The 26,823-nt window shown below is 49.9% G+C and overlaps 1 protein-coding gene across 2 annotated transcripts; it reads right to left on the bottom strand.

Annotated features, from left to right (window-relative positions):
- Positions 1 to 14,714: 14,714 nt before the first annotated feature.
- Positions 14,715 to 22,454, bottom strand: Vsig8 (V-set and immunoglobulin domain containing 8). 2 transcript variants are annotated; one of them, XM_021199070.1, is made up of 7 exons: positions 22,278 to 22,454; positions 18,644 to 18,819; positions 17,980 to 18,181; positions 17,634 to 17,855; positions 16,786 to 16,905; positions 16,271 to 16,469; positions 14,715 to 15,414 (listed from the first exon to the last, which is right to left on the bottom strand). In XM_021199070.1, exons 1-7 carry the CDS (start codon positions 22,324 to 22,326, stop codon positions 15,129 to 15,131), a joined length of 1,254 nt encoding a protein of 417 aa, XP_021054729.1. In that variant the 5' UTR covers positions 22,327 to 22,454; the 3' UTR covers positions 14,715 to 15,128. The 2 variants fall into 2 exon arrangements, with proteins under 2 accessions (XP_021054729.1, XP_021054730.1); XM_021199071.1 differs by lacking the exons at positions 18,644 to 18,819; positions 22,278 to 22,454 and adding an exon at positions 18,434 to 18,515.
- Positions 22,455 to 26,823: the final 4,369 nt, after the last annotated feature.

Below are 26,823 nucleotides of genomic sequence, written 5' to 3'. Positions count from 1 at the left end.
TGGACACAGCTATACAAATATTTGAAGGGCTAGAACAGAAGCCCAGAGTGTGTAACCAGGGCTAATGGAGCATGTTACCAAGACACAGATATTGACCTGTGTGAATAACACGATATCATAGCTGGGAGGCCGCTTTGTGGTTCCTCTGTTCAGCTTGTTAGGTAGAAAGCTGAAGCCAAAGAGGCATAGTTAGTCAATGTGAAGTCCATATTAGTTCCGGATTTTCTAAATCAGTTCGGCCACTCACACTACACTACATCACCAGGAAAGAACTTTGTAACCGATGACGAAACAGTTATGAAATGAGCTGTCTCAGCAGATGTGAGTAAGGAGAAACTGTCACAGAGCAAGACCAAGCAAGAGTAGAGATTGATCATATTAGGAAGCTGCTGCTCCCAGGAGTGACAAATGCATTAGATATATGTATGTGTGTGGTATCCACATATATGTGTGTGTATATACATAGATAGATAGATAGATAGATAGATAGATAGATAGATAGATAGATAGATAGATAGATGATAGATACATACATACATACATACATACATACATACATACATACATACACTTCCAGAGCCATGTCAGGCCCAATTAATAGACGCTAACACACTTTTCCCATTAATCTAGAAGCAATGTTGACATTACCCTTAACGATCATTCCAATCAGTTTTTTGGATGGAAACTATTTGCTATTTTCACCCAGAACAATCTATAGCATCCTTCCAACAATGAGAATTCATTACAAATTATGGCGAGAATGGATGAATAAGCAGTGAGATGGAGGAGCCAGCAGCAGGGTGGGAGGGGCCGGCGAAAGGGTTCCCCTATGGAGTCGGAAAGCAGCCATGCTTTGTGGAGGAAGATTTATGAGCTTTCCTTCTTCTGTCATTTCTCTCAGCACGTTGCTTGGGGGAAATATCAGCACTGTGGAGGAGAAAGCGATGGAAGTAGTTACACCATTACCAAGAAACACAAACCAGCAATCACACAAACAAGTGAATAATACACACGGTCACTGAAACTGTCGTGTTTCTTAGAATGTCTAAGAATAAAAGAGAAACACTGGCATTCGTCAAGCTTCTTCTGGCCTATGCAAAAGCAACAACGGCAAAAACGTAAAAACAAACCTCTTTGGCAAATATAGAATATATCAAAAATATAGCAAATACAGATTTTATCTTAAAATCGTGGGTTGCTCAGAGATTCCCCCCCCCATAAAAAATGTTGACTACACTTGGAGTCTCCATGGAATTATTGTTATGCGTTCTCTTCCCCAGTTGCTCACTAAAAATTCAAAATCAGTGGTGTTACATCAACTTAGCTGTCACCAAGGACTTTCCTTCTGGGACAGCAGAAGAGTGGTTTGTGACATCTTGTCAGAAGTAATAGTTGGTTTAACAAATAAGGGTTTGTTTTGTTTTTTTTTTTTTAAGCTTGAACAGGAATCTTTATAACAAGAAATGCATCTGTCTGCTCATTCAGGAAGCTTTCCTGAACATCTGCTGCACAGCTGCACAGCAAAGACGCATCAGTTACTAAAGCATGTCACAGCCTTACCCTCAAAGGGCTTCTGATCTCCTTGTCAACAGCAGTAGCAGTAGGGGAGGGACAGACAGTAAGGCAGAGGTTTTGCCTGGGAATAGCTAGCAGGAATGGAGAGTACGGTGATTTCTTGGGCAGGTCTTCCCAGAGCAAGAGGTTCTGCTCAGCTGTGTAATACGGAGAAGTCACAGGCTGATGGGTAACCTTTGGCTTCCCCTCCAAAAGGCAGAAAAGAGAGAGTGGTGCTGGGACCAGAGCCACACAACCTGGGTGAGGGGGTGATTCATGGACTGGGATACTGTCTGTCACACTCTATCTTGTCTTCAAGACCACCACCTAGCTGTTGCACTCCCTTGTTGGGGCTACCCAGGGATCATCGTGGTCAGGTAAAGTCAATGAAATTCTGCCTAACTGGAGGGAAAGTGAGGCAGACCGCACCCACCTGCTGCTCGAAGCCTGCACCGGCTGATCTATTCACCATAGTAACTGCAGGAGCTAAGCGCACGAGGTGCTTACCACTGCCCTGCCTGTCAGAAACACATCAATCCCCCAGTCCTCCCACCTATGATCTACTGATCATCTGGCCCACTCCCTCCTTGCACAGAAATGTTGTGGGACCCTCCTGTCTCTTACCCTTACAGCCTAATACCAGAAACTTCCTAACAGTCCCACCTTCCAATGCATATGCACACATAACACACACACACACACACCATCACACATACAACACACACAAATCATACATACAACATAAACACATCACACATGCAAGTACACATGTCACATACACACACATATATAGACACACGCATAAAACACACATGCAACACAAACATGAAACTCACAACACACATACAAATACACACAGAAATGTATGCAACATAACACACACACACACACCATAGCCTTGGCTTCTTCCTGAGCCTTGAGAACACATCCCATATACAGCAACACCTCAGCATGAGAAGGTAAGAGAGAAGGTGGACTGGCCACAGACCTAGCTACTACAGGGGCAAAGATAAGAGCTACAGGCGCTCACTGGTTATTACCTAGGCAGTCAAGAGAAGACCACCATCATCAGTGTGGGCTAAAATGGTGGCTCGCGTCCACTCAGGGCTTGGGCCACTGGGCGGGGCAGGACACAGGAGTTTTGACTGCGCATAACCCATGCCAGCGGGTGACAGGCTGTGAGAAGCCGCGGGACCCCATTCCGGGAGTAGGGGAACACAACCTGAGCTCCCCGGGACTGGCAGAGTCAGCTCGGGGGTCCAGGCATGCATGGAGGCCGAGGACATCAGCTTCTCAGACCCTTGGGCATCCCAGATGCTGCTGGATGCCATGGAAGAGCTGAGAACGGAGTGCCCCCCCCCCCGCCTGCAGGCTGGATCTAGCCTGGGAAAGGGGGAAGGACCTGGGTCTCTTGGAGAGGAGAGAGTCCTTGGCTTGCTCCTTAGGCAGCTTGGCTTGGTGGAGTTCTTGGCTGGGAGCATGGAGAAACCTTCTGTGAGAGATTAGCGGCTGGCTCTTTTGACAAAAGGCCTGCTCCATTGCTCCCCCACGGTGGACCTCCGATGAGAAGAGACAGTCCACAGTTTTAAGGCATTTATTGTCATGGGGGAAGTTGATGAGTATAACCGTACCCCACTTTCTCAGGGCGAGCCTGAGGCTAAGTGCCTTTTGCTGGAAAGTGTCTGGGAAGGGGAGCTTAATTGGCTAAGCCCTTCAGATCTGTAGGTGCCTCATTAAAATGGAGATCTGTCTTGAGGCTACTTGATCTGTGGTCATGTCCTCTACCTGTGGAGGGGCCTGGGGGGCTGCCCTTATGTGGCTGATGGCCACAGACCTATGGAGTGAAGAGCTGTGGCCTCGTGTCAGGAACCTGGCATCTAGGAGTGTGACAAAACACCTATCATTTCTTGCAGGCTATAGTCACCTGCTGGGTCACTGGGGTTTTAAACCTAGCTCCATCAGAAACCAGGCTGCCTCTCTCAGTCCCACACATCAGTGCACACATCTGCCAGAGAATTCTATATACCAAAAGCCAGAGTTAACTCCCAGAGCTTCAGACAAGTCCAGGTAACAGCTAATTCAGACTTTCAATCCCTGGAGACTGTGTCATAAAAGGACAGTGGATTGAAATGCCTGTTAACTCATTCCTGATCAGTTATCCCTAGGCATGCCCAGAAATAATGTCACTCTCACGTCTTCAAGATGGCTACCACTCTGGCCTATCCTACCTATGGCCTTCCCTGACTCACCTCCATCAGTGAAGAGACAAAGGGACACTAAAGGGAGTCCATTCTCCCTCTGGACCATCATACTCTTTGAATCCAAGATCCAGGAAGTCCCTGCCCACATACAAATCCTGAGACTTCGTTTCTGGGTAAATGGTGGGTAGAACCACCCATATATATGTCCCTAAATTTGAAGTTAGCTTTCGGGTTAGCAGAGAACATAGTTCCACATATGTGTGTGCAAGGTCCTCCACAAAAGTGGATGTAGTTACAGGTAAGGAAATGAAGGGTCCAGCTCCAAGCCCAGGACACAAAACAAGGGTTTCTCTCTCTCTCTCTCTCTCTCTCTCTCTCTCTCTCTCTCTCTCTCTCTCTCTCTCTCTNTCTCTCTCTCTCTCTCTCTCTCTCTCTCTCTCTCTCTCTCTCTCTCCTACCATGCTTTAATATGAAACATCAAAATTGCTTAGTCCAAATGTGCCCCCCAGGTCATTTTGAAAGAAAACACATAACAGTTTCAAGTAGCAAAAATTTTTAATTAAGAATTTTACACAAGCACGTAACATGTTTTTATTAAACTCACCCACATTCCCTATCCTTCAAACCCTCCCACATCCTTCCTGCCAGTTTCCTCCCAATTTCATGTCCTGCTCTTGTTTAAAACCCACCAAGTCTGCTCAGTGCTGCTCTGGGTGGGAGGTGGGGGTGGGGGTGTAGGACCATCTACTGGAGCGTAACTACTCTCTTGGAGATCACATCCCTGCAGGAACCTGATTCTCCTTCCCAGCCATCAACTGTCAATAGCGTCTCAGCCAGGAACAGGACGTTACGAGCTTCCTTGATCTGTGCAAGTCCTGTGTGTGCAGACACAGCCACTGTGAGCTCATGTGCAATGGTGCTGTCTTGTCCACTATTCGTTGCATACATCCACTACCTCTGGCTCTTACGATCTCTCTGTTCCCCCTTCTATGATGATTTATAGCTACAAACATTAAGAGGAGGCTTACATACAGGGAGCCCACCCTTGGCCTTTCTTCCTGCCATAATTCTTAGTCACCCTCTGTAACTAAAGGCAAACCTGCCGCTTTGTCTAGAGCCCCCAAAGATACCCAGCAGAAGGGTATGAATTTGAAGTTGGCACAACATCTCCAGCCAACTGTGCTATCTATCTTCAATATTCGTTCTCCCCGCATGCCTTTAAGGAGTGCCTACTTTAAGCAAGAAACACTGGGAAGGCAGCTGCCAAGGAGACAAACCTGCCTCTGTCCCTCACTGCACTCAGGACGCAGTCCGAAAGTTAGAGACAGGCACGAAAAAGCACAAATGGGTAATTAAAGAGGTACTAAGCTTCCTCAGAAGAAAACAACTGAGAACAGTGAGTAAGGAAAGAACAAGGGAGCAAAATATAGCTCGCAGGAAGGCAATATGTAAAATGCCTCTCTGAGGAAGGGGTGTTGAAGCCACAACCAGTAGAAAAAGAAGAATTAGTGAAGCAGAGTCGGTGGGACCTGCAAACTCAGAAATCAGCAAGTGAAGTGTGGAAAGCGTTTTGGAAAGATTCTGATGTGTGTGGATGTCTAAACTCTAGACTCTAAAGGAAGATCCCTGTGGCCAGTGGGTAATGAGCAAGAGTGGCTTCAAGAGGAGCCAGGTCGGGCAGGGTCCGGTAAGACACAGGAAGATTTCAACTTTAATTGTAAATGAAGAAGGAGGGTGGTGATGAAGAGCTTTAAAGAAGGAAATGACATGATCTGACTCACATTTTTTTTAAAAGACCTGTGTGAAGAAGAATGGAGAGAAGGGAGAGAATGAAGCCCTGAAGAGGAAGTGATCGCAGCAACCCTGGGAAAATGACGTCAGCCGAGAGTGGAGTCAGAGTGGTGGTGGGGAAAGCAAGGATGTCCAGCAATCACCCAGGACCTAGAATAGACGGGGCACTGTGTCCTTGGTTGAAGGGAGGCCAAGGACACCACAGGTGTATCTGCCTTGAGCAGGCATGAGAGGCAGATGGAGGTGTCATTCGTCAAAACTGGTAATACTAAGAGCTGAGCACGCTGTAGGACTTAAAGTCAAGAACTCACTCATCCGTAATCATCAGGGGACAGGCTCTAACCAAAAAAAAAAAAAAAAAAAGAGGAATGATGAAAATATATTGGATTGGATCATATGAAGATTACCATAGATACAAGAAGTACAGATGATTTCATAGAATTCGACCTAGTAATTTAAATGTAAGTCAGTCTAAAGAAGAAAAATCCCTCCTCTGCTCTGATCCTACACCCAGCTAGGATCATAGGGATGTGCTTCTAATTGAGCACTCTTACACTGCAGATCTGCCAGGTTCCCTGGATGTGAACTTGAGAACTGGGGTTTATAAGATAACAAGAGCATCTCCCAAAGAGCTTTAGGCCCGAACTCATCCAGACCCACAGGATTCCTTCTCCGGGCCCAGATTTTGCCTTTGCATTTTCAGAACAACCAAGAACACTCAGGACCTGAAGTGTTAATCATGGGTGGTACTGGAACTGCCTCAGGGACCACGAGGGAGGTACCTCAACCTCCTGTGACTCCAAACTACCCACAGAGACTCCTGCAACATGGGATGTCTGGATGGAGTTCCTAAGAGAATCCTCTCCAAGCAATGTCAGGGACACAGTCAGACAAAATCAGACACAGAAGAGGACGATTCCCTTACTGCAAAGCCCCTGTTTGGTCACATGCTATGACTGGCCCTCAAAGGTATCATACAGGCCAGGGCAAAGGCACTACAGCATTCTTTCATGGGAAGGATATCAGGAACAGCTGCCTCCATCAGGGCAGGAAACTGGGAACAGAGGGTTCAAGATGCCCTTACAGGACATTTGGGAGCTCACTGCTGACTAGTGCCTGGTGCCTGCCTGCTGATGGCTGACAGCTGGCCAGCAGCTGGCCGTGTACATCAAGGTTAAACAAGTCAGGTCACTAAGTGCTCAGTCACACTGGGCTGGAGATGTCCCAGACACTTCCAAAGGCTAACAGGCTGTCTAAGGAAGGAACGGCAGATATTCAAGAACATCCCAAGCCTGGATACTATGGTCTATTGTGTCCTGTTCCTTGCCCCTGTAGCCACTCAGTCATCACTGTCCCTCCCAGGAGACATCTTACCCCCTCACCACACCACTTCCTGTTAGAGGGACACAGAGACATCTCATTACCAACTTGTCCCCTTACCTCAGAGTGCCAGCACAGCCTAGGTACTATTATCAGAGCTTGGTCCCATTCCTGGAACCTGAGTGAGCTGGGTTCTAAACACTAAAGATTTCCTTATACTGCCCGGTTGAGAAAATCTAGAGGAAGCCAGAATCCCTGCACCCTGGAGGGATACAGCTTCAGTGGACAATTTACAGTAAAAGGAGTGAAGTCTAGCTTGGAGGATGGATCCCCTACTGCGGTACATAGCAGCTGACACAGACAAATCTTCCCGAGCCCTAGACCTAAGGACCTTAAGATGACGCTAACTGCTGTCAGCTGCCCTACGCACACCCTCCATTCCAAACAAGGCTCTTATCTGTCTGAAAAAATCCTGACACACTCACACACTCTATCCCTTAATCCAGGCACTCCTCCCTAACTCCCAGCCCAGCACGAAATCAGATCCATCTTGCCTTCCAAGCAAGTGATTCAACCCCAGGCACTCCTACTTACAGAAGCCTTTCCTCAAGTGAGCTCACAGCATCAACTGTCCCAGCTCACACGAAGCTGAATCAACAGCTATAGGCATCGTTGAATAGTTTTTCCAAATGAGCTTAATAGTCTCCCTCGGGAGGCCGGCTGCTCCTGGAAGCATCAGGCCTCATATTCCAATCCTGTCACATACACTAAGCACTTGGCCCCAAGCATACTTGGTCATTAAGAGGTTAATGACCAAGATGAAAAAGACATGGCGATTGCCACATATTCTCTCTCCAACGGAGTAAGCCAAGAGTCTCAGGTTAGAAGATTCTACCGCTCTGTCTCCCCTTCCAGACAGCAGTCAGTGGTCTGGGCTCGGAAAACCTTGCGAGTGTCTTCAGGAAGTCCTTCCTGTATTCTGGAGAAGCCTGTTTCTTCCTTAACTTCTCACCTCCCCGGGGGATAAGACCAAGGGTCAACTCCTTTTGTTGCAAGCAATCTAAACCGTTGTCCCTTTCCTTTCCTGGAAACAATATTTGTTGAGCATTCTCTATATGCCTGAATACATTCACTTATTTATTTATTATTGTGTGTATATGTGGGTGTGTGCATGATGGGGCTGTGCATGTGCCATGGCACATGTACAGAGGTTAGAGGACAACTTTATGGAGTCGGTTTTCTCTCTCCTTCCATCTTTACCTGGGTTCCAGAGACTGAACTCAGGTCACCAGGCTTCTGCAGCAAGCACCTTTACTGGCTGAGCCCAACCCTGGCTGGTTTTGGAGTTAAGCACATGAGTGAATGAAGCAGATAAGAATCCCTGTCTTGCACTTCCTCCCTGTGGAGCTGATAGAGAGACAATGAGGGGCGAATCAATTAGCAACAATCACCAGTGACTGAAACACTCTGTGATTGCATGCCCCAAAGACTGCCCATGGTCTGAACATTACAGACAGGGGTGGGCATCAGGGATGATAAACACAGGCAGAAGGCACAGTCTTTACCAAGGCGCCCATGATGGGCCTCACTGAGAAGGACACTGTTGAGAGAGAATTTGAAGAAGGTGAGAACTTGCACTGGGAAATATGAAAGAGCCAAGGGATCACCAGGGTGAAAACCCTAAGGTGATTCAAGGTGTCTGGGAGTGCAGAGAGCTAGTGAGTGGGGCTGGAGAGTTGGTCAAGTCGGAGACAGTAGAGCAAAAATCTGGGACCAGCTAAGATTTTTGACCCTGGAAAGCCTCTTTGGATATCTGAGCGGAAGAATGAACAGCTATCAGTCTGGCTCCTCTGTAAATACCAAGCTGTGGTCGACAGGAAGGAAGCTGGGTGGTCACCCAGAGTCCCACTAAAAACGTAAGCCAAGTGAGAGATGACAGTGCTCAGGGACCACTAAGCAGTAGGAAAGAATGAGTTACTTCAAGACTCACTCTGAAGGCAAAACCAGAATTTCCTGGCCTAGGGGGAGGTAGATGGTGGCAACCGAGAAGAAAAGAAAGAAATCAACAGACAGAGTTGCCATCTGCTGGAGAGAAAGGTGGCAGGATAGATTTAGGGATGACCATAGGCCTATCTTTGGGACACCCTAATACTGAATGAAATGCCTTAAGGAAGCAGAGAATAAGTGTGGAATTTAGGAGAGAAGTCTGGCCCGGTCACATAAACCAGTGTGTAGTTGGTACACAGATCTTAGGTGTCCAATGGAAAAACTACTGATGTCTTTACCTCCCTTTTCAGATTGTATGCTCCATTCCTGGAAAGACGTCACGTTTACTTAAAAGAAGGAATCAGATTTCCCCACAAGGACCAATGTTATAATAGCAGGTTAGGCTCTGGACAAGGACCGGTTGCTCAATTTTTTTATAGCAGTAATCATAGACATACTGCTTCATCAAGTCCTTCACACGCTGTAAATGAGAAGCCTTCATGGTACATGAGAATGAGCTTGACATCATGGATTCAAGGGCACTGTGACCTAGCTGGTAGACACGGCCCTTGGAACCCTGGGGCGCTGGCAACAGATTCCCTACCCTAGTCTGTCTCGGGGAGGGTTAGTTCCACAGGGACCTCGTCTACCCCGCCTCTCTGAAACACTCTAGACTATTGTCATTATCAAATCAGGAGAGGAGTAGCTCGCACAAACTAGCCATCACTAATTTTTACCCATTAGCTGAGCTCTCAAGGGAATTAATGTTGAGAAAGACGAGACCAGGCCACCACCCTCAGGGGAAGCCTAGGTTGGTGGAGCTGCAGCGTAAAAGGACACTCCCCAAACAGAAAATGATAATTGAGTAAATCTTCTCCTGGTCTAGCAGCAGGAGAGGCTGGGATGAGGGGGCAGGGCTAGTCCAGTCTGCTTCCTGGGAAGGCCAGCGGAGAAAAGGGTCAAGGGAGACCTGGATGTTTTACAAGCAAGGAAAACTACCTTGGCCAAAGGCTTGGGCAAGTTAGGGACTGGGGCTAGGGGAGGCACAGGAGCCTTTTTGAAGGTTAGGGTCTAAGACAGCAGGCATCTTGGTAGGACAAAGACAGAGACAACCCAGAGAATGCTGAGGAGACTGAGCAGAGAAAAAGCAGAGGGTGTGGCCGAGTGGGGACCAGAGAAGCCCGGTTGTTGAACTGGGCTGATTTTCTAGAAGAAGATAAAAAAGCAACAACAGCTGCTGGTTGCATCCACCCTGTGAGTGGGCCACCTGGGGGAGGCTGTCATGCTCAGAGCTACACTGGGCACTCCAGAGGGCAGCAGCTGAGCTACATGCCGGGAAGAGGTGCCCTGGTCCCAAGAGGCACCAGAGGATGCTAGAAGCTGGTCTAGGCCCCTGCCAAGCTTGTGTTTCAGGTGCTTCCTGTAATTATTAGTATCGCTGTTAGTAATGAGGCTTGCTTGTCAATATTAATGCCTGCTCCAGGACGGCAGGCCTCACGGACAAGGCCTGGTCCTTCTACTTTTCGACTGGCTGTTTCCAGAATTCCTTGTCCCTTCTCTCCAGGGAGTGAACTGTCTCTAAATTCAATCTCAAAGCAGCCCCCTTGATGCAGCCTTCCCATCACCTTAGCCTCTATCCTGATCCCTGTATGGTTAGACCCAGCCTTCCAGGCCTGCCCTTATATGGAAGACAAGATTACACATTAGATACGGAGGGGCCAACCGCTTGCTGCGCCCCTACTATGGAGCAGTGTGTGAAATATACGCATTACGTCAAATAATCTTCTTCCTGTTCATTTCACAAGGGAAGAACCTGACAGTTGGGAACCTACTCGGCAGCTGTGGATCTAGTTCTGTCTGGCTCTAGCCGCAGAGGCTCCCTTTGCATGTGCCGACATGGAATACTCGCAAACCTTTATTCCAACTGTTCCGTTTCTCTTCTTTTCCTCCTACTCCCCCCCCCCTTCCACACCCACACAGGACTCGCCACCAGCAGATTCAGCCTTTAGGAAAATAAATTCAACTATTTATGAAATTATTATTTCAGAGGGGAAGCCAAAGAGAGAGAGAAAACCAGATTTCCCAAGCTCCTACCAAATCAGGGGGCCAAACCAGGAAGAAGGTTCTAGGAAGCTTAAGAAATGGATCAAGAGGTCTTCATCAGCTCTTCGTCTGCCTCCAGACAAGCCAAACCTAATCCCACAGCAGTTAGGTAGTTTCTGTCTCTGAAGCTCCCCAAACTTCATTTTCCCCAGTTAGTAGGGGGAAACAGAGAGAGACAGAGACAGACACAGAGACACAGAGCCAGAGACAAACAGAGAGAGATGGAGAGATGTCTAGACCCAGATTTGAGAAAAAGAAATGCAATGGTCAGCCTGCATGGTCACAGTTATTCTCGGAGGAATACACAGGTGATTCATGGGATTCCACCCACCCATGGGCTTGAGAATTGACTCTATGCCCCTCTGAGAGCTGGGGAGGGATATCCTAGGGGATGGGTAGTGAAGACTCAGAAGTATTCTGCAGAGATGCCTCATCATCAGATGCACTAGAAGGCAAAAGTCATGAAAATCTTGTGGATGCCAAATTGTTTCTTTAAAAAAAAAAAAAAAGATTTATTTATTATTATATCTAAGTGCACTGTAGCTGTCTTCAGACACACCAGAAGAGGGCGTTGGGTCTCATTACGGATGGTTGTGAGCCACCATGTGGTTGCTGGGATTTGAACTCACAACCTTCAGAAGGGCAGTCAGTGCTCTTAACCACTGAGCCATTTCTCTAGCCCCAAATTGAGTTTCTAATGGCTATGTGAGTGATGTGTGTTACCAAGGAGATGTTAGTTATCCACATAATTCTTTGGCGACCCAAAGAGCTAGAATTCAGTCCTGGCAAAGTTGGAAAATGGTGCAAAAGACAGAACCAGAAAAAGGAACGGAAATGGGTGACTTGGTGCTATTTGTGTCTCTAGACAGACAGGGATAAATCAGAAGTGCCTTAAGATTTCCTCTCAGAGGGGGCGTCTGTGCCTAGCCAGTCATTTGCCTAGTACCGCTGTTTGGACTAGGGACCACCAAGGCCCCAAGTGTTACCAGCTTGATTTTAGTTTCTGCTATTTGGGGATGGTGGAACCTTTAGAAGGTAAGGCCAGTGGAAGGAAGTTAAGACATTGGGGCATGCCCCGTTTCTCCTCTTGCTTTTCCTCTTTGCTTTCCAACTCTAAGGAATGAGCATCTTCCTTTAGTGTGATTTCACAAGCTTGTGCTGTCTCATCAAAGGCCTAAAAGCAAGGAAGCCAAGCAGCCATGACCTGAAATCTTCAAAACTGTGAGTCAAAAAATCAGCTTTTCCTCTTTCAAAACTCATTATCTCAGGAACGTTGTCATTGTGAATCAGAGCTGACTAATATGAATTTTGCAACCCAGCTATCCAACAAGGCCATCCACTGAAAGTAAATCCTAGAAATGTCCAATTAAATGTGTTGTATCAAAATAGCGATGCTAAGCACCTAACCCCCGCCACTTTGGGGTTATTTTGCTATCCATCTTTTTTATTATTTCTTTATTTTTTTTTTCCTACTGCATCTGAATTGTGGGTACAACAGTGTACCAACTCAAACATTTATCCCAACCCTAGGCCACTACCATCATGTTGGCAGCTTGGGAATTAAACTGTGGAAATATTTATGTCACAGAAGATAAACACTACAAATCAAAGCTTCCGTGACGCTAGCCCAGTCCAGCCCACTCCCAAATCCAGTCTTCAATGTATATCACATTATGTGCCCTTTTCCCATATCTCTGCCCAAACAGGTTACACACAGAAGAAATGAGGGGGAAAGATCCAGGTGTTCTTGAAAGAAAATCAATTTTTTTTTCGAAATGTCAGCTTCTTTTCCTATACACTTAGAAACTTCCTCACTTCCCAGCTTCGTCCTAACAGGAGTTGTTGCCAGAGTCTCACTGAAACCTCTCTTGCTGCTTCTTAATGGGTTTTGCTTGCCAGAGCCTCACAATTGCCACAGCTCAGGTGAAAGGTAAGTCTCCTTCGGCATGGCGACATGGCTCCCCGACTCCCAGAATGGGGGGAAAGGATGTCGCTCACCACAACCTGTAAGTCCCGTGGCTGCCTCAGCCCCTCACCACCTTGCAGGATGCTGGGCTGGCAGTTCCTCAGAGTGTAAACACCTTTTCCTCATATCAGCTTTATCAGTCACCTGCCTTAGGGCAGAAGTGTGCCGGGCACAGGGCCCTGCTGAAGAGCTAACTCTATCTATGAATAAGTCATCTGAAATGAGCTCATAAACATGGTCAGGTGATTGGCAGGTTCTCTGCTCCCCCCCAGTGCCCATACCCCAACTTTTAGGTAAGCAGTCTTTGATTCCCTTTGCCCCCACATTCAGTCCCTCTTGTCCATCTTGCCAAGCACTGTCAGGACAGAATAGACAACACTGCTAACCACCCCTTGACGAGCCCTGATGCCATCTTAGAAGTTTCCAGGTTATTGTCTACTAGGCAGGATACTCTGAGCCTTATGCACACCTACTTTATGTTATCCTGGGACAGGAGGAGGACGATTAGGGTGAGCAGTTCCCTTTGACGAGAAGAGAAACAAAAGTCTAGGCTCTCAACAAGCAGGTAGCTGGGGAAAGGCAGGCCGAACTAAGTGGCCTTGAACTTCTGAAGACCCCTTAGCCCACTAACCAGACTGGGGTCCTTTGGGAAATACAACTATGTGGCCCACTAGAGGCCAATGAGTTGAAATTGGATGCTCTGGGCTCCCCACAAGTAGATCTTGGGCCAAGGAATAAAAGCTGTGCGTGGTCAATAGAAAATACTCTATGAGATCTTTGTAGCCTTTCTTTGTTTTTTTTCTTTCTGTACTTTGTGTGTTCTTCTGTCTCCTAATGCTATCTTCTCTGGCTCAGCTCAGCATCTCCTGGCTCAGTGGTCTCCTGTTTTCACTCGGCCCGAACTCTCCTTCTGTACCAACTGTCTTCTCTAACCTGGCTCGCTGACCCTACTCTTCTGCCACCTGGACCCGACTCCCATCCAACTCAATCTTGACAACCAAAGGCTCACGCTTCGGGAAGCAGTGGGCTGCTGCTAAAGGTACTCCGGCCAGAAGTGCTTGGGATATCCCTCATCAGGAACGTTATAGAGGAAATTCAGCTATCGGAGAACAGCCTGATGTCCTGGAGTCGGCTGTCCTAAAAGTCAACCAAATCTTGAATTATTGCCTTTTTTTTTCCTGCCTCTGTTGAGATATAACAATCTCCCTAAAACTCCACTTCTTCTGTATAGTGAAATGGTGCCCAGCCTCACAGGACTAAAGAGGTAGGTAAAATCAACTATTTGAAAGCACCTGGCACTTAGTGGGTGCCTAATAAACTTAATCTTCCCATCGAAGAGGGCTGAGCTAGGTATCCTCAGGTCTTCCTACTCCAGTGTCTGAGTTTAGATCCCTTCCTGGCTGCTGGAAAGGGAGGCATATACCTGAGAGAGATAAAGAAGTTCAGATTAGGTAGATGGATGGAGAGGAGAGAATGCTGAGTCGGCCAGGAACGTGCGGAGGTCACCTCTAACACCTGACCACTCCCATTTATTTCCTCTAATAGAAAAAAAAAAAAAAAGGAAAGATGGGTTTGGAATTTTAAAGTCGGTACTGAAGGACCTCAGTTTCCCCATTCATACTGTGAAGTGATAGGACTAGATGCCCCTCCCCCGCCCCTTCCAGCTGCAGCTTTCCCTATATGAAGGGGAAGCAGAAGATTCCAATAGGAGGTAAGGAAGCACAGATCATCCTATCAAGGTTTCCCCACTCCACGCCCAGCCCTCCTAGGAACACGGGACAGCCACCTCGACGTCAGTCTTTAAGCTTCTTTATTGTGCTAACACTGTTGCCTTGGAGCTCAGACCTCACACACAGAACAATCCAGCCCTGACATCCACCTACCCAGGGCTGGGGGCTCTCTGCCTTGGCTGGGGACACCTGGCTTGTACCTCTGCGGTTCTGAGATACCTACAGCTCTCCTCTCCCTTCCTCTCCCTGGAGCCCAGGGGTGAGGGAGGGCTCTGAACTGTCTTCTTCTGTCCCCAGCACCTCCTCCCACTATAGGGGAGGAGGCTCTGCCCCGCTTGGCTTCTCAGAGGGAAATTCCCTTACCACCACTAGGTGGCCGATGAGAGAGCCAGGTCTGCAGACCCGAACCTGTCCCCAGCTGCGGGCGGAGAGCCCCCGAACCGCCTCCCAGCCGGGGCGCAGCCCGGTGCTGTGCGCTCACACTAAGAGGCCGTCCTTGCACGAGCGCTGCTCGACCTGGGCACAGTCGGTGCAGTCGGCCGACTCCGCGCTCTTGACCTTGATGTAGACGGGGGAGGGACCCGCTTCGCAGGCGGCGGAGGCGGTGCGGGGCACTAGGGCCACGTCCTCGGGGCCGCCGCAGGGCGGAGGCGCGTACTTGCGGCGCAGGGAGCGGCTGACGTTCTGCGTCGGGTACCCCAGGAGGTGGGTGACGCGGCTGCCGCGCCCGCTGGCCTTGCACCCGGGCGCCTCGGCGTCCACTCTGGAAAACAACAGGCGGGCGCGTGAGCTGGCTCCTCCACGGCGCGGCGTTGGCACGGCCTGGGCAGAGCTGGGGGCTCTTGGCAACCTCTCATCTCCCGCGCCCCCCTCCGCCTGCCCCATCACCTCTCGCTCTCTGGATCTCAACTTACTCTCCCTTCTTCACATTCCCGGGCCAGCGACCCTGCAGCGCCCCCATGCCACCATCCCCATCCTTCACACCCTGTTTGTCCTCGAGTGTCCCAGCTCACGGTGGGCGGCCCCAGTCAGGTTGCCCTTTGTCCCTTTCTAGTGTTTGGCTAGAAGGGAGCCTTAGTGATCCGGGAACTGGGTCCCTCCTTTCCTTGACTAACTCTCACCCTGAACTCTGGCAAGTTCTCCTGCCCCTCGCTCTCCTTTTCCTCTGTCCCCAAGGCATTGCAATCATTAGCACTGCTATTCTTGTTCTATTTTTATTTCTAGATTGCTTCTAATATAAGTTATTAGCACTATTGGTGTTAACGCTTCTTAAATAGGCATGTCGAGCTTCTGACCGGCGCAGTACAAGGAAAGGTGAAAACACTCGGTCCCTGCCCTCCAGGAGCTTACAGTCTAGGCCAGACAGACTGGGGGATGCATAGACGACAGGAAGGAAAGGGGAAAGCAAGGAGCAAAGGGGAAGACTGGAGCGGGAAGGGCAAAGAGAGAAAAGCCATGCGGCGAGTGGGCAAGTCGACATGCTGAAGTCCCAGCACTCCATGGCGATGGCGGGCAGGTTTGGAATGGGGTTCCCAGCCGGCCGATGGCAGGCAGGGGTGAAGAGGACAGGGCGCCGGTCCCCCGCCGTGCAGCAGCATGCAGCATGCATCAGGTTTTACCTGATCTCACTAGCCAAGTCGCCGCAGGCCCCTCCGCCGACCCCGCCGCCGACCCCGTAGCCGAAGGCACCTCGGGCACCACCGGCCCCGCCGCCTCCGCAGCAGCAGCAGATGAGCCCCCAGATGCCTACTGCCAGGCAGGCCAGCATGAGCAAAGAGCCCAGCACTGCGCCAACGATCATGCCTACTCGCTGGGAGTCTGTGGAGAGAAGTGGAGGGAGTCAGACTTCTGACAGCCTGGCACATGCCAGGACAGATGTCTGTGGGAAAGAACCCAGGCCCTGGGAGGCTCAATGAGGAAACTGGGGGTTCAGGGGGTGAGGTGGGGAAAGAAGGTTAAATTAATCTGTAGATGGCTTCCAGCTACTCTAAACAGGAGCCTTGCCTGACAGTGGTGGAGAGGCAACCAGCTGAGGCTCCAAAATAGAGCTTAGGTATCTGCAATCCAATCCCGGACCCCCGCCCCACCCCCACCCATCCCCAAGCCAGGGGATTCTTAGGGTTGCTGTACCTACCTGAGACTTTCACCTCTACCACACAGACGCTGTAGCCCACATGGTTGGCCACTGTGCACTGATACAGCCCATCGTCGTCCGCGTTGATGCCCTTCAACACCAGGTCTCCGTTTCCCAGGCCTGAGATGGGAAGAGCATCAGAGGGGTACTGAGACAGAGAAAAGTGATTTCTGAAAACTCCTACCCTGCCCAACCTCTGTGGGGTGCAGGAGCCACCCTAAAAAAAAAACGAGGAAAGTGTATACAAGCACACTCTAAAGCTGACCCATACTCCCCTTGCTGAAACAGAAAAAAAAAAAAAAAAAAGGAAAAGGCTCAGAAAGAAGACACCATTAATTCCCTGTGACCTCAGGGAAATACACTCTGACTCACCTCTGGTTTGAAAAGTGAAGTCGGGGTTAGACCAGAGGAGCTCTGGGGTACCCTCTAGCTTTGTTATTCTTTGATTGTGGTGATTTATTCCAATTTTCCCAGTGCTAGGAGCCTCAGACACCTTATCCTCTCTAATCCCCTCATGCCAGTGGTGGCAGTCGCCAGTCATTCCCTTTTTCATCTGCCACGGAGGTGTTAAGCCACTTGCCTGAGATTTACTACCAATCGGCATCCTAGCCAGGACTCAAGGCCAGCTCTTCCTTGGACCTTATTCTCTCCAAATGAGCCATGCTGCTTTTGACTGACATTCCATTCGCACCTTCTCTCCTTCCCTCAACAGCAGCTGCCTGGACTTGCCCAAATGAGCAGCCTCTCACCGGGGTGCCAGGTCTGACTTGGTACCCCTTGGTAGTCCCAGCAGGTCCCCAATCCCCCGTGTAACTTTTTTTCACTCTCCCTCGGCTGGGCCCCCTCACCTTGGTTGATGGAGCTGTGGAATGACTCTTGGTAAGAAAGCTCAGAATGGAAGCTGTGCTGTGAGTGGTAGGACCCAGCTCGGTAGGGGTGACTGTGCCCACTGATCTTGGCCCACTTGTAGGAGAGGGGCTGAGAGCCTCCGTTGGCAAAGCACTTCAGCACCACATCGTTTCCCTTTGACATGTGGCCTTCCGTCCAACACATGGGCACCGCAGGACGTGCTGTAACAAGGCAGGCAATTATAAGCCCAGGAGCAGCTAAAAGCCTGAGCCAGGCTCACAGCAGCCAATCTGCACTTGACTCTGAAGCCTGGAAAAAGGGGAGCCCAGAAGCATCTGGTCATACCTTGGACAGTGACAATGACCTTCCTGGTGGCCATGGTGGTCTTCTTCACCCGGCACTCATAGGTTGCTGTGTCAGATACCTGAAGGTTCATGAGGTTGATGGAGGCGTCGTACTGGCTGGGGTCTGAGGCTGCAAAGCGGACCCTCTGCTGCAGATGGGGGAGGTTGCCATGGCCTATCCTCTTGTCTTGATAAGTAAGAAACTGTGAGACAGAGAGGAAAACAGAGCTGTTGAGACAATCTGAGCCAGGGAAGGTTGTGTGAGCTGTGCCGGCAATTTGCTGACCTTCTCTAAGACTCAGTTTTCTCAACTGAAAATGGGCATATAACGGTGTCAGGCACTCTGACTTCTTACGGAATGAGTGAGAGCAGATGGGATTAGATATTCTGGAGAAATGTAAGGTCAGACTGGGAACTTCTAAAGGCAGGGTCCACATTCAATCTCCCAACCCCACCTTGATATGGGGTAGAAAGAGGTAGAAAGAGGTAGAGAGACTGGCTGGCTTGACTCCCAGTTGGATGGCTCTTATCCCTGTTGCCTCATTTTCCCTGAGAGATCTTGGAGGAAGTTCAAGGCCCTGGTTTGCCTTCCTTCTCCCTCAGGATGTTGGCTTCCCATCAAGTTGACATCATAGAGTACAGAGAACCCCCAGCCAAGCACTTACAACATTCTCCCTGTGTGAGGGCTCTGAGTTGACTTGCATCCACTCAATGTCCAGACCGTTGGGACCAAAATCCTCAGGATCCAGGAGGTAGGGACAGCCTAGCCTCACATTGTCACCTTCTGCCAGGTACATGACCTCCTGGCCATCCCCGTTGATCCTTACAGCAGACAACAGTGCTAGTGAAGGGTAAAGCAGGTGGAAAGAGAGAACAGAAATAGCGCTTAGTAGTCAGTCTCTGCCTGTCAGCTAGTGCTCAGTGGTGCTTCCAGTGTGTGGATGTGCGTGTATGTGTGTGTGTGTGTGTGTGTGTGTGTGTGTGTACTGGCATGAGCAATACTTATGTTGTTTATTTGTTTATTCATATGGCAGTTTCTGGGCATCCTTGTGAACTTGTGTATATATTTTAGACTTGTGTAGATGAGCATTTGAGTATTATTATTTACATATACAGAGCCCTTGAGTTGTACTTATGTATTTGCATGTATAAATAAATATATATATATATATATATATATATATATATACTCAAATGTACATTATATGTCTATGAGTCTTTGTAGCTGAAAGATGTTCATGTGCATGACCATGTAGGATATCTACCTTCATATTTACATGACAGTGTGGGCGTGTGTGTGTGTGTGTGTGTGTGTGTGTATGTGTGTGTGTGAAACACCCAGAGTCATTAGATGTTTTATTGGAAGAAACAGGCTATTTAAAAGCTACCTGTATGGGCTGGGTTTAGGCCCTATCTGGGTCAAGTGAAATGCTCTAGCCAGAAGCAGGAGAGTAGATACTGTGACTCCGGGTCTCTCTGTATCCCAAAAAGCAAGAGTATAGCTGTGTATGTTGGCGTGATGGTGGTGGTGATGGTGGTGGTGGTGGTGGTGGTGATGGTGGTGGTGGTGTGTGGACTGTGTGTCCTCCTCCTTGTGTGATTGTGTGGTTCCAGTAGAGCTGCTCCCACTTGCTTGCTCCCATTGGGGCCCCTCCTGACACTGAGTCAGAGCAGGAGCCCAAGGTTTGGAGCCAGGATCAGGAAGCTTAGGACTAAACTCCTCTCCCTCCCTCCCCTGAAGCCTCAGGCAAGCTCTGGACCCAACCGGTTAGACCTAGAGAAGGATAAGGGGGGAGTGAACCCAGGGCTCCACCCTAGACACTTAGCTCCTCACCTCCAGTCTACGAAGCACTCCTTCTACAAAGCCCTCACCAAGCTTGTCTATGGATGGCCTTTTTAAGTAAACATCTCTCTGGGAATCCCAGGCCCAAGTCTCAGGGAGTCTCTCCCCACACTCCACACACACACACACACACACACACACACACACACACAAACAAACAAACACACACACACACACACACAGGAATACTCCATCCTGGGCAAAACAAATAGACACAGGCATGTTCTTTCAAGCCCTCAAAATGTGAATATATGCCCATGCAGTCTCCTCCTTCTTCTTGTGCACAAAAACTATTAGATCTATACGCAGACACATATTTACAGGCAAAGAGAGGACACACCCACTGCATGCTCTGGTGACTTCCTGCGCGTCCATTCAAGACCAGACACATCTGCAGAAGCACTGAGTTCCAGGTGTAGCCTGGCACTGGGGAAGCTAGCAAGGGCCTTACATGTCCCCCAACATCTTAAATGGCACTGGACCTGCCCCTCTAAGCCAAGGCTAGCCCCCCATACATTCTACAACCTGAAAAGATTCCAACTTGACCTCGAACAGGCAGCCTAGCTTCTGGGACTCTAACGGGACCTGGAGATGCCTCCTTCAGCCTTAGGCCAAGAGAATACCAGCTCATTCCTAAGATAAGGATCCTGATGCCATCTGCCAGATCCTGGGGCGTTGAGAAGCAAGCCAGGGATGAGCCAGAGTTCTACTGAGAGCAGTGGCTCCACCCTGGGGATGAGCCACTGGAAACAGCTGACAGCAGGGAGGATTCCCTTGCCCAGCATCACGAAGGTCAGCCAGGCACAGGGTAAGTATTCAGAGAAAGGGGCTCGGGGTAGAAGGGATGAACTGGAACAGAATGCCTCTACCCTGCACTCAGCTGTATTGCTTCAATTGTCTCAGGCCAAAGAGCCTCACCCCAGTTCCTCCTCTCCTTAGATGTTTCTTCAGCTCCTCCCAAGGGTTCCAGCTGCTCTGTACCTCCTCCCACCCCTCTGGCATATCACTCTGGTTTATCTTGCTGTGACACTGGGGAAGGACTTCCAGGGAATGTAAGAGAAAAGGGAGGCTTGTGTAGAGCAAAGAATCGGGGTAAAGGCCAGCATAGGTAGGGAAGAGCGCTGGGTAAGAGGACTTGAGGGGAGAGGAACAGGGTGAAGTCAAGAGGCTGTCCAAGGAACTGGTGATTGTCCCTTATGAAGTCTCCAGGGCTGCCCACCCTCTTTGGGGAAGTCACCTCGGTAGGTGTCCAATCTCAGCTAAGAAACCTATTCTGAATTCTCGAGCTAATTTCAAACTACAAGGGGAAAAGAGAAGACAGGGGCAGCTCAGAGAAAGTTGTGGTGCCTGAGTCCACGCAGCAAGAATCCAGCCCACATACCCTCACACATATAGCACACATGGAGATGCCCTGGCTCTCCTGGCACAGTCAGGGCTCCTAACATGGGCACTGCCTGGGGTGGGGGGCTCTCAGCAGACAAGAAGAGCAGCAGTCACCTTGCCAGAAATTCAGTCATCACACATATGCACACACACACACACACATACACACACACATGCACATTGTCACGCACAGAAACAGGGTGAAACAGTCCCCCCCCTTCCCTCTCACCTTCTCCATACCCATCATCCTACATCTAGACACCCACCCCAGGAGGGGGCTCCATGCTATTTTCTGCAATACTCAATAGAATGTCCCTTGCCGGGACTTGCCCAGTCCCGGGCAGGCCGCCATAGGATCCAAAGCTGAGCCCTGCCTTCCACGAGTGCCCCAGAGAGGCGAAGGGGCTCTGGGAGCCTACCATCCATCCTTGTCCACATCCTCTCAGCCTCATCCAGGAGGAGACATCACCTGTGGACTCTTGTAGCCCATAGGGTCCAGAGCAGAGGTCCCAGACCTGGTTCTTACTAGCTAGGATGGAGGCAACTCAGCATGTGGAGCCCTTTCGAGGCAGATGGCTTTCCTGCCCAATGCTCTGGCATGGGAGGGCCGGCCCTTCCAGTGGGAAGAGCACACAGACTATCTAAAGGAAGCAGATCATTGGCAGGTTCCTCCTCAGCCCCCACCCAGAGCTGATGCTCACCTGACTCCTACCCCACCTGCAATTCCCACAACTAACTCCAGATCTCCAAGCAAGCAAGCCCAGGTCTCCAGCTCCCAGCGTGGGAACAGCTCAAAGGGCACCTTGCACAAGATATCCAAGTTACGCAGGCTGCCAATGACCATAAAGATCTATTCCAAAGCCTCTGCACACAGACACTGCCCCAAGCCTTCAGGTACGGGCTCTCCTGGGGAGAAGCCCCTTCGGCAGTGTCGAAATCAGCATCCTCAAAGTGAAGGTAGATGGTCCCTACCAGTGCCTCTCAGATCATCCGTGAAACTCCTCTGTGAGCCCACGAGCATCCCTGACCTTTGGCGTCACGCTGGGTATCCCTGCCCCTGCCCGGCCCCATACCTGGGCTCAGGCACACAAGTAGAAGATGGAGTGCTCCTCGAACTCCCATGTCTCTAGGCTTGGTCTTTCCTCCGCCTGAGCTGGGTTCCAGTGGGCTGGTGGTGGTGGGTGGAAGGGGCAGGTGGAGGGAGGGGGAGCGGAGGGCCCAGACACTGCCCGGGGTGGCAGGAAGGTGCAATGAGTGCCAGGCTGAGGAGCAGCCGGAGTTATTTCTATAGGAGGGAGGGGGCCTGGTCCCCGCCTTGGGGAGGAGCCCAAGTAGCCCTAATTAGCAGGGTGACAGGATGGCCTACCCAGGCATTACCCAGCCCTCACCCAAGCTCTTCCCTGTCCCAAGAGTAGAGCAGGGGGACAAGAGGGACTTGTAATTAGGCACCTGTTAAACCTCCACTTCCTCCTGGCCAAGTCCCCGGGGTGGCAACAGTCGCCCCATTTTCCAGCGTCCACGGAGCTCCTCTCGCCACTCATTCGCTGCCTTCTTCCCTGGGGGGAAGTGGGAAAGAGGAAGGAGAAGCCAGATTTCGAGAGGAAGGATGGCCAGCATCTGAAGAGTTAACATTGACCAAAGATATCCCGAGTCCCATGCACCCTCCCATTTCAGAAGAGCCAGATTTCCGGGTCCCAATCCCTTCAAGCAACCTTTGCCCTCCAGATCAGGTCTAAAAGATAGTGTATCAAAGAAGGGATCTCTTTGCCATGGTGGGACCTAGAAGGAAAGCCCAAGTAACAGGAGATGTAACTTTTCTCTGTCCCTTTAAAGGGAGTGAAGCTTCTGGGTTGAAGAGGGAAAGAAGGGGTGTGTGTAAGAACAGGGTCTTCCCACGCTACTGTTTCTCCATCCTTGCTGGCACAAAGGTCATCCCCAAGTTCAAGGATCCCAGAGAGCAGGAAGTGCTAGGATGGGTTTACCTCCCACACAAACCTCTATCAGCTCACTGAGGCCTGAAGAAGAGGAATCCGGGCATGTGGAGGGAGTGAGGGACTGTGCACCGTGAGAGAATGTTTGAGGTAGGCAGGACAGGAGGTCATGTGTGTACATCTCTCATGGGGATGTGGGTAGGAGAAGGACTGGAACCCTCTGCATGCTTTATTCTGGGATTTTTTTTATTCTTGGCATCTCAGCCCAGTGTTAATAGGAGTCAGAATCCCCTAAGAACAAAGACCCTCAAAGCCTGGACCATCTACAGGGCAGCCAGCCATCACAGTGACTAAGCCAGCACAGTTCTGGGCAGGGTGGGAGGGTCTTAGCCAGTAGAAAGGGGAAGGCCAGCCACTGTTGGTCCATGCATTCAGCTCAATCCTTAATCTTCTCTGGATTCCAGGACTATCCAATAGGATGCAGATTATGGGGAGCCTCACTCAACAGCTTGGGCCCTTGAGGGAGCCTTTTCCACTACTGACCTGGGGCTCAGGAAGGGCAGAGGGGGAAGAGTCTTCAGGAGAGTTATGGGGCTCAGGAATGCTGCCAAGACCTACCCTCTTGGAAGAATAGGACAAGGACAATAAGGAAGCACACGGAGTCCACGCAGCTCTGTGTCCCAAACCCCTTTACCCAAACTGCCAACAATAACAGGTTGCTCCGGGGCCCGCCAGATGCACACAGTGACTATCCTTATTTCCTTATCTATTTTGAGATTTATGGGGTTGTCCTGAGCCTTTGGGAAAACAGGGGTCATTATCCCCGTTCTACAGATAGGGAAACAGAAGCCCGGAGGAACAAAGATTCAGTTCAGATGCAGCTACTGGCCAACTAGGGATAGCCAGGCATCCTGGCACTCAGTGGTCCCAAGTGGTCCAAAAGAGAGCCTGGTGGCCATATTGACTACTACACATCAGAGAAGCACGGAAGGCCAGTGGTGAGTGGAGGGGGAAACAGACAGGGTCAGGAAGAGGGAAAAGGATAGAAAGGGCTGAACCTGTGGTTCCACTAAACTGACATGAAGGGATCCATTGGTGCTCTGGATTTGAGCTAATGCACAGTGACAGCTGCCTCTGGGGTTAAATTTGAGGTTAGCTGAAATTATGAATGAGGCAGAGGTTGGATATGAGTTTGGAATTAGAGTTAAGGTCAGTATTAAGGTTCCAATTGCAGCCAGAAGTGCAGCAGGCACCGCAGCTCCGTATTAAGGCGGGACTTTGTGCTATGGAAAGAAATCTGTTTTCAGTGTCATTCACAGATCTGCGTGTGCATACAAGTTGAGGTAACTCAGAGGCCGAGTTGAAGTTGATTTAAGATTTGTTACAAATAAGTCAAGAGGGTGGTTGGGGTTAAGATAGGAAGTGAAAATATATGATCAAGCAGCTTCAAGGTAATCAAAAGTGAGATATTTTAAGATGTAGAAAGATAGCAACTCCCCACCACCACCACCACCACCACCTGCTAAATCCAGGTTTGGCTCAATGCTGGAAGCATGGTACTGGGACATAGTGAGGTACCCAGGGTCTGAGGGAGGGATTCAAAAGTGCACGAGCCCATATGAGAGGGGATGAAGCAACTTAATCCCATAACAAATATAACTTCTGAAGTCCTGCTCCACCGCCTGCTCACAGCCTGAGGAAGCTCCCGGATGCCAGAAGCTATGAGTAACCAGGGGACTCTGTCACCAGACGGAACCAGAAGAGGAGGCCCCTCAGAGGGATTTGCTGGGGAAGGGATTCGATTGTGGAGCCCCAGAGAGGTTGAGGTTGAAGGCCTGGGGAAGGATCGGGACCTATTGGTTAGAAAAACACTTCTGAGGGGATCACAGAAGGTTTCTCAAAGCTGGAAAAGGAAGACAGCAGCATCTTTGGTCCCCCATGACCTACTGAAGGCTAATTGTCACCTGCTTGCAATTTGGAGCTTATAAAAGAAGCTGTCAGCCTCCCTGCCCTATGGCATGGGGGTAGGGAGGAGGGGAGAGGGTACCAGTCATAGATCCAGCCTAGTGCTCCTACCTTCTAAGACTGGCCTGCAGCCCAGTGGCTCTCTAGGCCTCTGCCTCAGCAAAGGAAAAAGGGTCCCACTCCTGAGAGCCATTCTGCTCTGAATCTTCCCTTGGCTTTCCTTCACTATCTGTCTCTGTCCTAAACTTCCCATTTCTACCCCCCACTCCCACCCCCACTTCCCTTTCAGAACCCATAAAGGTCCAGGCTGACATCAGAAACTCTTGGGCTTCCGTGCTAGGAGAGGACAATAGCTCTTGCCTCTATTCTAGGACAGAAGTAAAGAGTTAAAGACAAAGACCTAGAAGAGAGTGAACAGAGACCACGAGGGATGGAAGAGGCATGACAAGCAATCAGAGCCGGCCGGCTTCAGAGATGTGGTCCAGCCCAACCCCAGATCCCTGTGGAGGACAGGCATCCTAACCATCCTCCAAAACCACCTATCAGCGGTCCACGCAAACCCCGAGCTCTTCAAGACCCCCGCTGACCCGGGACTACAACCTGACCTCCCTCATGCCTGGCCCCTCCACCCCCTCTTCTGTGTCCCCATATAGACCTAGAGCTCAGCCCAGAAACACTCAGGAACAAGTTTACCACCTGAGCAAGTTTCAGAGGGGCTCCAGAGCAGGAGTTAGGAACTACCACAGAGAGACAGATGGTTCCATGTGGGTCTCAAAGCAAAGTGGTCTTGAAGAAGCTGGATTCTGGAAGCCAATACTGCAGCGGCTGACTTTGCAGTGGATTTCAGTGAAGGTAATAAGATGTAGGACTACCAGGTGAGGCCAAAGGCAGGGCTTCAGAGATGGTGTTGGTGGGTGAAGGATCACTCTTAAGTTCTGACAGGACGGATCAGAGTCAGGTTGGAGAAGAGCAGATCTGTCAGTGCTTAAGTTTGAAGATGTGCGGTGCAGCTGTAGACTGAAACTCAAATCAGAGTCACAAGCAATAGCTTCAAACGCAGGTGACCCAAGTATTCTCTGGGCCCATCATCCAGCTTCCTGAGCCTCTGCAATTCCACTGGCTCACCTCAGAAAGAGGAGGGTCTGCAAGAGGGAGCCTGGGTGTACCCAGATCTGTCCCATCACACAGTATCCCAGCTCACAGTATCCCAGGATTGACCCGACTCACACGGTCTTGACTTCTGAAAGAGCAACCTGGTCCACCACTTTCAGCGAGGCTTGAGGGACATGAGGGGTTGACTGAATGTCATTGACTGAAGTGCCAGGAGGGCACTCAGAGGTGAGAGGGGATCCCTTGTAAAGAGTGTGTGGAATCCTAATGACAGAACTGAGGGAGAACAGAGAAGCCCTCACGCTAAAGGTATCTTCACGTCACAAAGCTCAGCTGCATCTCCATCCCACGGACCTTCATCTGGACTTCATGCTGGAATGTGGGGAAAGAGCAAAGAGTCTCAGCTCCTCTCCTATAGCATCCCCACGGATGGGAGACAGAGCCAAGGGAAGGGACACTTAGCCCATGATGTGATGAGGTGTGCTAATAATAGTCACAAGGTCCTGCTTGGTGGAGATGATGTTTAAAGAGAGATTGAAAAGGTCATCGATGATGATGATGAGCCGAGAGAGAGAGAGAGAGAGAGAGAGAGAGAGAGAGAGAGAGAGAGAGA

This window comes from Mus pahari, chromosome 5 (genome assembly GCF_900095145.1).
Source record: "Mus pahari chromosome 5, PAHARI_EIJ_v1.1, whole genome shotgun sequence".
In the NCBI taxonomy this organism is placed as follows: Eukaryota; Metazoa; Chordata; class Mammalia; order Rodentia; family Muridae; genus Mus; species Mus pahari.
This window is presented reverse-complemented; position numbering and strand designations above follow the sequence as displayed.